This window comes from Rattus norvegicus, chromosome 4 (genome assembly GCF_036323735.1).
Source record: "Rattus norvegicus strain BN/NHsdMcwi chromosome 4, GRCr8, whole genome shotgun sequence".
In the NCBI taxonomy this organism is placed as follows: Eukaryota; Metazoa; Chordata; class Mammalia; order Rodentia; family Muridae; genus Rattus; species Rattus norvegicus.
Window position 1 is genome coordinate 183,781,591 of NC_086022.1, and position 14,586 is coordinate 183,796,176.

Below are 14,586 nucleotides of genomic sequence, written 5' to 3' on the forward strand. Positions count from 1 at the left end.
TTACAACCTTCATTAAGTCCTGGGACCCACATAGTAAAAAGAGAATTGATTTGCATACAAACAATAAATTAATAAAAATTTAATGAAGACAGGATATGCTGAGACACTTTACAAATATTTGAGACAAAGTATAAATCCCTGGCTGGTGTGGACTCCCTATGTAGAAAAGGAGGGCCTGGAACTCAGAGATCCACCTACCTCTGCCTCTGGAGTACTGGGCTTCATGATGTGTGCTACCAGCAGAGCTGTCCCTGGGGGTGTGGGTGAGGGTGAGGCAGCCTGAGGAAAGAGTTCAGAAGAGCTGGCCTTACCTCCTGTCTGCCTTGAGATGGTGTGGGTATGGAGGCAAATGCCCCTTTACCACCTGCAGCAGTTGGGAGAGCTGGCCCTGCCCCTCCCTCACCAGTTGCAGGCCTAGCAGAGGAGTGCTGGAAAGCTGGCCTGGTGGTTCAGTAAGGGAGAGCTGGCACACTGATTAGCTTAGCTATCATCCAGGCGCAGATCTAGAGCTCTGAGCTGGCACACCCCAAAGTCTGTAAACAGTCAGAACGCCTGAAGGGCCAGTCCTGCTGATCCAAAGCTGCAGGATCTCTGTGACCTCACAACAGGATAACAGGGAAGGGTCCCAGTGAGAATCCAGTATAAATGGTGGATTCCATTAATCTAGAAGCCAGAGACCTTATACTAGGCCAATGACTCACTGCAATGAACATTTGCAAGTGAAGATGTGTGGTCAGAGGGATATACTGTGGGCCACGCTGTGACATACTACAGCATCCACAGAGATGTTTTCTAGGCTCCCTTTGTGTTTGTGTGCTATTTGGGGGAGGGAGCCTACAAAGGTAAAGGGCAGATATGAGGGAGATGATTCAGATGGGGATGCGTAATGTGAAACTCACAAAGACCTAATAAAAGGTTAAAAAGGGGGGTCTGGAGAGATGGATCAGCGGTTAAGAGCACCGACTCCTCTTCCAGAGGTCCTGAGTTCAAATCCTAGCAACCACATGGTGGCTCACAACAATCTGTAATGAGATCTGATGCCCTTATCTGGCGTGTCTGAAGACAGCTACAATGTACATCAATCAATCAATCAATCAATCAATCAATCAATCAATCTTTTTAAAAAAGATTTAAAAAAGTGTGTGCCACCACGTCAACCATAAGTACTATTTTTTTTTTTTTGGTTCTTTTTTTTTTCCCCGGAGCTGGGGACCGAACCCAGGGCCTTGCGCTTCCTAGGCAAGCACTCTACCACTGAGCTAAATCCCCAACCCCGTAAGTACAATTTTTATAGTGATTATGACAGTGTTTCAGGAAAAACAGGTGAAGGCTCTTTTGACTGGTAAAAAAAAGAAGTTAATGGAAATAAAAACAACAGTTATCCTATGCAGGACAGAAGGACAGAAAATTAAGAGGACATGAGAAGAGAAAAAAGGCCTCACACTGCAGAGTCTGGTTGGAGTCTCTGTCCTGTGAAAATCAGGAATTCCAGCATATGGGGCTGGAGCGATGGTTCAGCACTTAGAAGCAATGGCTTGCTCTTCAGGGTAGGAGGATTAGATTTCCATTACCTACATGATAGCTCACAACCTCCACCAGTTCCAGGTGATTACCAGGCAGCAATGTGGTGCAGACATAAATGCAGGCAAAACACCCATAAACATAAAATAATTTTAAAATCATCGTCCTCTGCAGTACGTGTGTGATCGAGGGTGGTTTTGCTTTGTCAAGCTGCAATGCTACTAATCCTATCACAGGGATCACTTTACGATCTCATTCGTAAGTTCCTTGGCAACGCTTTGTGATATTTCATGATGCCAAACATGTACACTTGGCTTTATTTTATTTTTTATTTGTTTTTGTAAGATAGAATCTCACTGTGTAGCGCTGGCTGTCCTAGGAAGTAGACCATGTAGACCATGCTGACCTTAGAGTCCGAGATCTGACTGGCTCTGCTTCTGAGTACTTGAATTAAAGGTGTACACCACCACACCCAGCAACGTGTGTCTATTTTTTTTAATCAATCAGATTTATATGTTAAATTCTCAATCCACAATATACCCACACAGCAATTTCACTGTCAATTAATAAAGATATAAACCGCCCACCTAGACAAGATAAAATTGACTTAGTCCACCTGGATCTGGATCATCCTGTTCTGTCATCTCCATCTTGATTTTCTTCCCCCAATATGTGTCTATTTTAAAGACAGTATAATTCTCCCTTGAAAAGTCCACGGGCATACCTGGGTTTATTTTACTCTTTCCCTGAGAGCATCTCTATGTTAAAATTTTCTGGGAGCTGGAGAGACGGCTCAGCGGTTAAGAGCACAGACTGCTCTTCCTGAGGTCCTGAGTTCAATTCCCAGCAACCACATGGTGGCTCTGTAATGAGTGAGATCCGATGCCCTCTTCTGGTGTGTCTGAAGACAGCTACGGTGTACTCACATACATAAAATAAATCCTAAAAAGATTTTTTTTCTTAATATATTCCAACTTCATATAAGTCAATCATGAAACTCTTTTCTAAGGACAAAAATCAATGATTCTAGGTTGGTGTGAGTAAAAATCTCTTCTTTTTCTTTTTTTTTTTCTTTTTTTTTTTTTTTTTTTTTCGGAGCTGGGGACCGAACCCAGGGCCTTGCTAGGGCCTTGCTCCTGCTAGGCAAGCGCTCTACCACTGAGCTAAATCCCCAACCCCAAAAATCTCTTATTAAAAGCTATACTTTGGTCTGAGGGGGTCCTGCAGATGCTGACATTATTTCTGCCATTTTGAACAAATATTCTCCTTTATCCTAGAAAATTAAACTCTGAAAATGAAAAACTTTTTATTTCTTAAAATAGAAGTTTAGAACAAGGTATTTTAAATTATGCCACAGGCCTTTTAAAAGGAAGAAATAAGGTTCACTTTTTGGCAGATTATATTTTTATAATGGATCCAATAATACTTCAGGTTCCGTATACTCTAAGAATCTTGTCATGCTCCCACAGTAAGAAATTAAGTCCATCCCTCTCCTTGAATCCAGATTGGCTGCTGAGAATGGCTATTTCACCGTGTGGCAAACTTCCTAGAGTCAGATAATTGATTCTCTGGGTCACCCAGTACGTCCCACTGACTCAACTCCACCACACAGTGTAAAACACAGATAAGCCTAAGAATGGTTATATCCATTTGTACAGCAGGCAATATTTGATCATCCCTGTAATAAAATTCAACAGCAGTGACAAATGACAGAGCTGATGAGGCCAAAAAAGGCAGCTCCATCCCTCTCACTGGTCACATGTCCTGAAGTTTTGAAGCAACAAATAAGGAAACGGGTAGCACCCACAGCATCACAATAAACGGCAACGGCATCATCTATCGAGTGTCTTCCAGTTCCCACGGGGGCCTCATGGCCACCTGCTCCAGCAAGCAACCAGAATGTCAAGGTTTAATATTGCCTAACAAATGCCCAGTGCCCTCAGGGAGGTGGTTCTGAGATAAAAGTTAAGGAGAAGACTGGCACTGGACTGCTAGTTGGATTGCACATAGTTAATCTGTATGGTGTCTGACATAGGCTCATTCTGAATTTGGACAGGTTTGGGCTTCTTGTTCTTCTGTTGCTCTATGGAAAGAAACAGCAGGAAAATCAGATGATAAACTATGAGGACAGAATCACTGGGTGAGGAGGACAACTCTAGTAGACATCAGAACATGCATTACTGACGTGACATTTGCTCCCAAGCATGTGGGTCTGATGTAGCAACCTGTTCAGCAGACAGATGGTACAGTAAGAAAATGTGAGGCACCAGATGTTGTGAATCTCAGTCAGTGGTCTCTGTAGAATGAGATCTCATGTAAGTTGAGCTGTGGCTGTATTTCTTGGAATACTTCCAACCCCATGATAGCTATGAGAAGTGATAACAGTCGTCCAAATGCAACAGCCAAGGTTCAGAGTTTTTAGAACAGTAAAAGCCCCAAGAAATGTGCGAAGCTGAAACTCTGACAACAGCTTTTGATCATGTTCGTGATCATACACTTGCTCCAAATCTGGGAAGATCTTTCTACATTCTGGCAACAGCAACCAAACATGTAAGAATTTCCAGATTAAAACTTGTGAGTAGAGAACTTACTTCTTCTGGTGGTCCAACAAAATTTGAAATTCATATTGTGGCTCGGTTTGATGTCATAGTTCTCGGGTCTGGCAGGTAAGTTTGAACTTAACAGAAACAATACTAGCATCTTCAGGAGAGGACAGCTGCTAATTACATGGCCGATTAGAAGTGTACTGGTGTTCTGGAAGGTAACAGGAGCCCGACAAATGGGAGCTCTCTCATCTGAGAAACTCAAATCCTTCACTAAGCTCAAATATTCACCAAAGCTCCAAACCCATTAAACAGATCTTCAGCCGGCCAAAGCACAGCTGAGTACAAGCCGGAGTAACTGATGTCGTATGGCTTGTTGCATGCACACAGGAATGGGAAGCAAACTTCTATTCCCCTTCCCCAGCACCATCTGATCTCTCCCAAGATACACTAGCAGCCTACTGACTAATAAAAATACAGTGTATGTAATTTTTTTTTTTGCAAAAGTAGATTTGACATTATAAATGGAGAGGCTTTTTGTTGAGACACCACCACCAAAACAATTGTTTGTAAATGTTCTTGAAACCTGAGTTAAAAACTAAAAAGATTACAAATATTGTCATAAATATTTGGGAGGAGAAAAATTTTTATTTTGCCTTGGAATTAGTGAGTTTATTAGGCATTTAGCAAGCAAAAAGAAAAGGAGATGGCAAATACAGCTGGATAAAAAATATGGTACACTTCAGAATCTGCGCGTCATCCTTGCGCAGGGGCCATGCGCTAATCTTCTCTGTACCGTTCCAATTTTAGTACATGTGCTGCTGAAGCAAGCACAAGGGAAAACATTCTATTCCTTTAGAAAACGTACGCATATGTCTTCCATTTTCTAAAACAATAAGCCAAAATGATAGGTCTTTATAATTTTAATCTGAAATTGAATGTTTTTCACTGATGAAAAACAAAAAGCCCTAGCTGACTTGAAACTGTCATGTTGCATGGAAGACCAAATGAGGAGACAGCACAGCGTTAGCAGTCCTAGCCACAAGCCCAGCCTAGGAGACAGACCCGTGAGCACCAGGCTGTGAACCAATCCAGTGCTGACTGGAGCAGACATGACAATCCGCCCCAATCACAGATTCTTATGCAAGCTATCTTGCTTACTTACTAGTTTTAAACACAGTCATGTGTAGCCAGGCTACTTATGTGTCCAAAGATGGTCTTGATTTACTAATCCTCCTGTTTATGCTTCCCCAAGTGCTGGCATTAAAGGCCCGTGTTACTATGCCTGGCTCTTTTTTTATAAAAGGATTTATTTTTATCTGATGTGAATGAGTGTTTTGCGTGTATATATGTATGTACACCATGCACCTGCCTGGTGCCCAAAAGAATCTAAAGAGTGCCAGATCCCTGAAGGCAGGAGTTACAGTTGTCAGCTGCGGGGAGCTGAGCCTGGATCTTTTCCGAGAGCAGTGGGTGCCCTTAACTGCTGAGACACGTCTTCCCTCCCCAGACCTTCTCTTTTCATATCAACTGGGCAACATGGAAATGGAGTAACATGCAAAGGCACTATTGTTTAAAAAGTTAAATTTAACTTAAATTAACTTTTTATTTTCATGGTTTTTGTTGTTGTTCCTGTTCGTTTTGTTGACAGGGTCTCATGTATTCCTGTCTGGTCATGAACTCTGCATAGCCAGCCAAGGATGAACTTGAATTCCTGATCCTCCTGCTTCCATGTTCCAAGTGCTAAGATTATGTCACTATGTATGCTGAAGACTTAATTTTATTGACAGGCTTTCCTAATATCTAAGCCAGAGAATCAAAGCTCACAGTGTTTTTGAAAAGTGGCCAAATCCTCAGTTAAGGGTTTGTAACTTTCTTGAGAACACATTCAAACATTTACAGGAAAAGCTTGCCAGAAGTTATATTCAAGTGAAGAAAGACTTCCTATGCTACAGATGACAGATGTAAGAATTTTTCTTACACGCTTTTCTACAAATTTAAAGGACAAGATGTGTATTTATATTCTGGGAATTGTGAATGAGAAAATAAGATGTGGTTGGGGATTTGGCTCAGTGGTAGAGCGCTTGCCTAGCAAGCGCAAGGCCCTGGGTTCGGTCCCCAGCTCCGGAAAAACAAACAAACAAAAAAAACCCAAAAAACAAAAAAAACAAACAAACAAAAAAACCCCAGAAAATAAGATGTGACTTTTCAAAGTCAGAATTATATAAAATACCAGGAAACAAAACATCTCTCTCAGAAAACCTGAGACATAAACCACAATTTGCTTACCATGGCTCAAGTCTCTTGTTAGCCCACGATATTGTTAGTTACTAATAACAAGTGTCCTTAACTATCTCTCCTTCCAGGCACCTTGGCTACAATTTCATAAAATTAATTAATTTGGCTGGATTCTTGAGCGTTTCACGTAGCCCAGGTTAGTAGATGAGGGTCATAATGAACCCTACCACCTGCATTTCTCAAATGCTGGGATTATAATTTTGGCTTGAGTTTTAGCAAGTCACTTTTCCATATTCTATAATTCTAACATCCCATATCCTCCTTCTTATTAGTCAATGAAAGAAAAATTATTCAGAAAACCCAATGGAATAGCTCACTTTGCTCTCCTACCTTCTTCCCTCCTTCCTTTCTTTAGTAAACTATTATTTTATCCTGTGTATTGTGCATCAGACTTAGAGAAATATGAGAATAATTCTTTCCTTAAGAGATTTCATAGTCTAGTAGGAAAGACGGACATAAACTAAGCTGCCATGGGGTACGCTCAAGATGCTCCAGGAGCAAGCAGAGATCATTCAATTATGTAGCTGCAGATGTGGTTTTGTACTAGGCAGCACCTAAAGACAGAGACAGGGGAGAGAAGCGTTACAAGCAGACAGCATCACCTCACTCAGTCAGTGTTTGAATTCTACTTCTATGTGTTAAGCTAAGGTTGTAGGGAGGAATAAGAGAAACTTTTTTTTTAACTTTTTATTGATTCTTCATGAATTTCACATCATGCACCTCAATCCCACTTATCTCCTTGTCTTTCCGTATCTATCCTCTGCCCTTGCAGTCTCCTCCCACAAAAGAAAACAAAAAATACAATAAAAAAAATAATTTAAAAAAATCTTGGTGTGGAAGCTGTGGCTTTTGCACTGAATCATTGGTCTGGTTCCAGGCCTCTGAATTCTGTTACACTATTAATACCCGATCTCACCAGGACTCCTCTTGGATATCCTGTTGTTACCATGTGTCATGGAGAACCTGCAGCTTTGGATCTGCAGGACTGGCCCACACATTCCAGCAGGTCATAGATGGGGAAGATGTTGGGGTGGGCCAACTCAAAGCCCTAGATCTGGGACTGGCTGGTGGCTGAGCTGGTCAGCCTGCCACCAGAGCCAGCTCTCCTGCCTGTGGCAGCCAGCAAAGAGCAGACTGGTTCTCCTATACCCACACCACCAGGGCCAGCTCTCCAGCAATGTACCAATGAGGGGTGGGGCCAGCTCACTGGAATGCTGCAGCCAGAGGGAGGAGGGGCCAGCTCTCTGCAGCATTTAGACATCAACAGAGCCCCAGGCTGCAGCCCAGACCAGGGCTTCCTCACAGGCTCTTGCTGCTGCAGAGCCATAGACCCAGACATGACCCTCAGAAGCAACATCACCATGGGACATCACCATGGCCTCAGGTGGCAATGCAGGCTACGCCCATCAGGCTGTTCCTCACCACTTTTACACTTCCAGTTCCGACTCTCTTCACAGAGCATAAACCGTTCCACTTTTCCTTCTCTACCATTTCTCTCCCACATACTTGCTCATTATTGTGGTACTGCAGGCTGTGCCATGTGGTGGTGGGTAGGCCTCTAAGTGAAACTATTTTTGTCCCTTGTGATGCCTACATTATAACAAAGAGATATAGATTTGAATCCTAACTATGTAATTATTTAACTGCAACTGAAACAGGTATTATAAAAAGTCATAGCATAATGAGGAACCTGTTAAGAATGTGGTTTAAAAGAACACCTTCTCTAAGAATACCCAATTTAAAATGAATGCTTAAGAACCAATAAGAATTATTGTTTTAATGTATTTTTATTTTATGTATATTGCTATTTTGTTATGTCTTCTAGAAATAGAGTTACAGACAGGTATGAGCTGCCATGTGGGTGCTGGGAATTGAACCCAAGTCCTCTGCTGGAGAAATGGCTTAGTCATTAAGTCATTAATAGTATTCTTACAGAGGTCAGAGTTTGGTTCCCAGTACCCCTGTCAAGAAGCTCACAATTGCTTATAACCAGGGGATCCTACTTCTCTGGACACCACAGGCACTGGCACTCACATACTCACACAGATATACACGTTAATAAATACTTTAAAAACATGTAGGTATGTATATGTATGTATGTATGTATGTATGTATGTATGTATGTATGTATGTATACATGAAGGAGCACACGTGCCACTGTGTATGTGCACAGGTCCAAGGATAATTTTTGGGAATTGATTCTATTCTTCTGCAATTCAGGTTCTGAGGACTGTTTGGAATTAAACTGTTTGGTGGCAAGTGCCTTTATCTGCTGAACTATCTCACTGGACATATAATAAATCTTTTGTAAATAATAATAGTAATTTACTATGGGAAAGAGAGTCAAAAGAAGAGAAGTATCAACAGAAGCAGAAGCTAATAGGAGAACAGAATAGACAAGAGCAGAAGCCAATTAGACAGCAATTAATAAACCCAAGTAAGACAATCTTGATGGTCTTGGACCAAGATAGTGTATAGAAACAGAGAAACAGACAACTGATTATATACAGAAGAGGTAAGAAAGTTAAATTTTTAAGGAAGACATATTGTATTTTGGTTTAGGCAATAAGTTAGATGGCTGTACCAGTCGTTGAACATGATTAATAGGTAGAAATGTGAGTTCAGTTTTGGACATACTGACTCAGAGAAGTCAATGACAGTGCAACAAGAACTGCAATGTTAGGGAAGTAAGCAGTCTCCTACACTGATGATTAAATCAGAATCTCACCTACTCCTACTGTATTGAAAGACATTAACTCATCTTAAAATAAAAATTAATCTATTTATTTATTGTTTATTTAATATATTTATGATGCATGAATGTTCTATCTGCATGTACATATGTTTACCATGTCTGTTCTTGGTGCTTGAGGAGTTAAAGAGGGACCAGATCCCCCTGGAACTAGAGTTAAAAATAGTTACAAGCTACAAAATGTATACAATTGAACTTGGGTCCTCTACAAGAGTATCAAGTGCTCTTAACTGCTAACCCATCTCTTTAGCCCCTAAACTAATTTTAATGCCAAATCTCTGAATGCTAGCCAGGAATGACAGTTCACACCCAGGTAGCTAAAGCAGGATCATCACTGAGAGTCTAAGGCTAGTCTGGTCTATAAAGTGAGACTCTGGAAATAACCAAACCAGGGCTGGGGTACAGTTCAGTGGGTAGAGTGCCCCTCTAGCATGCATGAGACCCTCAGCTGGAACTCAAGACCCTTATAAGCCATGAAGAGTAATACATTTACCACACAGCTAAAGATGACCTTGATTTCCTGATCTTCTTGCCTCAGTCTCCCCAGTGATAAGATTACGAGCATGCTATCATGCTGCAAGATAGCTTAGCTAGTAAGAAGTGTTTGCCATGCACACTTAGTGGCCTGAGTTTCCTCTGATCCCTGGAACACATACAAAAGTGGAAGAAGAGACCCAACTCCTACGAGCCGTACGCAAATGCATGAGCACACCCATACACACTCTCTCACTCAATGGTGGTGACAGTGGCCAGGGCTGAGCAGAGTTTCACACTGAAAGTCGAGCTGAGGAAGATGGTGATGGGCAAAATAAACCTTGCCTACTCGACTACTTTACCTGTACCCCAGTGTGAATGCTATTTCAGGGGCCCCAGAAGCGCAGCTCCTGTGGCTGGGATCCTAGGGAACATGGTGAGAGGAGGTGTCTCTCCTCATCCATAAGGAGATAGGAACTGCTGTCTCTGAGAACTTAAAGTGCATGGATGTGCTTTGTTCCTGTGTAAAATTGTCTGTTAAGCAGAATTGTCCTGGCTCTTTTCAATGCCATGTAGTTTTTGATCTTTACATCTCTGAATAACAGTTTGAAAAATCTGAGGGCTAGAGAGATGGCTCAAAGATCAAGGGCATTTACTGTTTTTGCAGAGGACACTTCAATCAGACATCAAAAATTAGACCTCTCACAACCACCTGTATTCATATCCTGCCCCGCTCAGTGTCCAGGAGGTAGAAGAAAAAAAAAAACCCCACCAACAATAGAAGTTAAAGGCCATCTTTGTCTCTGTAATAAACTAAAGCCAGCCTGGGACTCAATGAGATCATTTTTTAAAAAACAAAACCAATCCACCAAACAAGAAAAAAAAACCCAATAAATTTGCAGATTACAAAGAACTTTATAATTGTTATTGTACTCGAAATTACCTGAAATAAAATTTATGTTTTATTTAGCCTGGCATGGTTGTGCACTCCTCTAATCCCAGCACTCAGTAGGTAGAAGCAAGTAGATCTCTCTGAATTTGAGATTAGCTTGATCTATATAGTGAGTTACAGGAAAGCCAGGGCTACATAGAGAAACTCTTGTTTCACCCTGCTCCCAACCCGGCAAAACAACCAAACCAAAAAACAAACAAACAAAAAACCTTTTACTTTAGACATACAAAATAGAATAATTACATTTACTACAACTTGCTGAAAAACACCTATTTTATTCCTAATGAAGTCCAAAGTGTGTGTTTGTTTGTTTGTTTGTTTGTTTGTTTGTTTGTTTGTTTGAGACAGGGTTTCTTTGTATAGTCCTGGCTATCCTGGAACCTGCTCTGTAGACCAGGCTGGTTTGTCTCATAGGTTATTCTAAATCCAGGTAAGTTGACAATGAGAGATTAACCATCATAATGTATATGGTGGCTTGAATAGATATGACCCCCACAAACTCATGTGTTTGAATGCTTGGCCCATAGGGAGTGGCACTATTAGGAGATAAGGCCTTGTTAGAGAAAGTGTGTAACTGTAGGAACAAGCTTTGAGGTCTCCTATGCTCAAGCTATACCCAGTACAGAACACGGTCTTTCCTTGCTGCCTGGGAATCAAGATGTAGAACTCTCAGCTCCATCTCCAGCACTATGCAGACCTGTATACTGCCATGCTTCACAACATGACAATAATGGGCTAAACTTATAAACTGTAGGCCAGCTCCAATTAAATGTTTTCCTTCCTAAGAGTTGCCATAGTCATTGTATCTCTTCACAGCAGTAACAGCCTAAGACAATGCATATCTGAAAACAACATCCCTGAAGTATCTAGCAGGCATCTAGCAAATAACTTCCTTTCCTTACTATCAGGCCACAATGGAATCTGTTATGTTTTTGATTCTACCTTTGAAATTCTCAAGAACTACATCTATAACAGATCTCAACATGCCATCGGTAGTTTCTGTGTTCATCTCTCTAATCTCTTATCTGCTCATGTTGGGTCTCTTGAATTATGTTTGTTATAGAGGTGATGAAGGTCTAAAGTACTACCAAGCAGAATACTTCATAGAACACTGAAAGAAAAACCAACCAACCAACCAGTCAACCAACCAACCAACCAACCAACCAACCAATCTACCAACCAACCAACCAACCTACCAACCAACCAACCTACCAACCAACCAACCAACCTACCAACCAACCAACCTACCTACTGAACAACCAACCAACCAACCAACCAACCAACCTACCAACTAACCAACCAACCAACCAACCAACCTACCAACCAACCAAGCTACCAACCAACCAACCTACCTACTGAACAACCAACCAACCAACCTACCAACCAACCAACCAACCAACCAACCAACCTACCTACCTACCGAACAACCAACCAACCAACAACCTACCAACCAACCAACCTACCAACCAACCAACCTACCAACTAACCAACCAACCTACCAACCAACCAACCTACCAACCAACCAACCAACCAACCTACTGAACAACCAACCAACCAACCAACCAACCAACCAACCAACCTACCGAACAACCAACCAACCAACCAACCAACCAACCAACCTACCTACCTACCGAACAACCAACCAACCAACCAACCTACCAACCAACCAACCAACCAAACAACTACCTTCCTTCCTCCCCACAAGTCTCAAAGGAGACATTTACTTAAAGATTTATTGATCCTGTTGGTGTGCATATATATATGGTGTGTGGGGTATTGGTTAAGTAGGTGTATGTGCTTTGAAGAGAGGACAACTTTCAGGAGTTGGTTTTCTCCTTCAACAGAGGGATTTGAGAATCAAACTCATGTAATCAATTAACTATTGAGTTATCCTGCTTGCTGCCCAGAGAAATTTTAATTGCTACTGGGTAACATTACAATGATTCGAATGCTTTAATAAACAAATTTCTAGGAAATTGATGCATTTAGGCTCTTCTCCTCTCTCCCCAGGTCTGGTGATCATAACACCTGAGAGACTAAGTTTCAGCTACCACTACATGGTAGAAAGAAATCAACTCTTACAAGTCCTTTATCTCCACATAACTGAGCCCAAATACATGTAAGCAAACAAACAGTTCCTGTGAAAATGATAGAATATAAGCCCAGTATACATTATCCCTTGATATACAGAAACGTATTATTCTGCTTCCCTCAATCGAAGTGGTTGTCACTGTTTATAAAACGTCAAACCCAAACACAGATGAATAGGAAATAAAATGGACTTGAGGTTCTGTTGTGTATTGATAACAAGTAAGACACTGTGATGACGGCTGTGGGAAATCTGAGTATCTTCTCAGAGACTCAATTCCCCGTCTGTAAGACAGGCAATATTATATTTCTAGGATTCTGTGGAGAAATGGCTTTGTGTTTAAGAACACTTGATGTACTTCCAAAGGACCTGAATTTTGTTCCCAACACCCATGTTAAGTGGTTCTCAACCCCCTCTGGCTCCAGCTCCAGGGGATCTGAGGCCCATTCTGGTCTTTGTGGGCACTTACACGTTTGCAGCATACAAAAGCCAGACACATGTTCATACTAAAAACCGGAATCTTAAAAATACTCTCTCATATAACTAAAAGGATTAACTGAATTAAGCAATACAGACTTTTATCATTTATATTGTAATAAACTAAAAGCAATGCTAAAAAAGTAGAAAGAAAAAGAAAAATATATACCATGTTCACTGCGTCTTGATCAAAAGGGTTCCATTCTATGTTCTGAGGATAGTGGGCCAGAACTTTGGATTTGAATGTTCTTCTCAAAGGACTCTGGTCAAAATTTTCACCTACAACAAATAATTAATAATCAATTAATAACTGGAACTAAAAAAGACATAATTTTTAAAATAATAATAATATAAATTATTATTATTATTATTATTATTATTATTATTATTATTATTATTATTATTAAAGATGGGGTTTCTCTGTGTAGCCCTGGCTATTCTGGAACTTGTTCTATAAACCAAGCTGGCCTCAAACTTAGAAATCCATCTGCCACTGACTCCTAAGTGCTGGGATTAAAGGTATGTACTATCATGCCTGGCATATATTTTTTTTAATTATTGGTTATATTTAACAACCTTAGTTGAAAAATATTTGTCCACTGGAGATCTATCAATAAAAAAGTCTGCACTTAGGAGGCAGAGTCAGGTGAGTCTCTGTCAATTCTATAAACTGAGCACAATCTCAAGATAGTCAAGGTTATACAGTAAGACCTTGTCTCAAAAAAACAAAACAAAACAAACAATAAATAAATAAAAAGTAAAAAATAAAAGACAAAGACAAAGAAACCTGAACTTAGAAACTTTAAAAATCAAAAAACCACTAATATCATTGGTGTCATGTATTTACTACATCCACATCAACACATGGTGATTAAACATTTATATAAAAACATCTCACTGAAGTAGTTTAAACTACAGTTTACAAGGCTGGAGTTCTACACACAAACCCGGTGCTGCAGTGCAGAGGAGGCAATTCTGTTAACATTGCCACGAAAATGGCCTACGGATACAGATTTTTAATGACCGAGTCAGCAATATCAGACCGTCACTGCTGGGCTGCGTAATGGTAAAATACACTAAACACTAAACTGTTTAAAGAAACGAGTAATTCTAACCCGAGTTATCGCCTGTCAAATCTCTAGAAAGATAGACTGTATGTATATTTACATATACATATGTACATACATACGTCTATCTGTATAGAGATATAAATATGTAAAATTCATGCTGAGTGGTGGTGACAGCACACACCTTTAATCCCAGTGCTTAGGAGGCAGAGGCAGGTGGATCTCTGGTTTCAAGGCCAGTCTGGTCTACAGAGTAAGTTCCAGGAAGGCCAGAGATACACAAAGAAACCCTGTCTCAAAACCACCACCTGCAATAAAAATTCTGTTAGAGTAGTCAAATTTGTTTTTCATTTCCTTGACCAAATTAATTTTCGTAAGACTTGCTACTCCCAAACACCTTAGTTTTATAGAAC

General features: G+C 40.6%; 1 protein-coding gene, 1 non-coding gene and 1 pseudogene across 7 annotated transcripts in view; 1 reads left to right on the plus strand and 2 right to left on the minus strand.

Moving 5' to 3' along the window:
• Dennd5b (DENN domain containing 5B) overlaps positions 1 to 14,586 on the minus strand; it is a 132,974-nt gene that overhangs the window by 93,552 nt on the left and 24,836 nt on the right. For 4 of the 6 annotated variants that reach the window (XM_039108925.2, XM_039108923.2, XM_039108922.2 and 1 more), the window contains one exon: positions 13,276 to 13,385. The exons of 1 other annotated variant lie outside the window; for it this stretch is intronic. In XM_039108925.2, coding sequence (XP_038964853.1) covers positions 13,276 to 13,385 — 110 coding nt within the window. Of the gene's footprint in view, positions 1 to 13,275; positions 13,386 to 14,357 lie in introns of all 6 variants that reach the window. One more of the 6 variants, XM_063286868.1, reaches the window with a different exon arrangement.
• On the plus strand, positions 1,300 to 4,406 carry Seh1l-ps1 (SEH1-like nucleoporin, pseudogene 1; annotated as a pseudogene).
• On the minus strand, positions 4,791 to 4,898 carry LOC120102575 (U6 spliceosomal RNA). Its single transcript, XR_005504211.1, has one exon. It is a non-coding gene; the product is annotated as a U6 spliceosomal RNA (small nuclear RNA).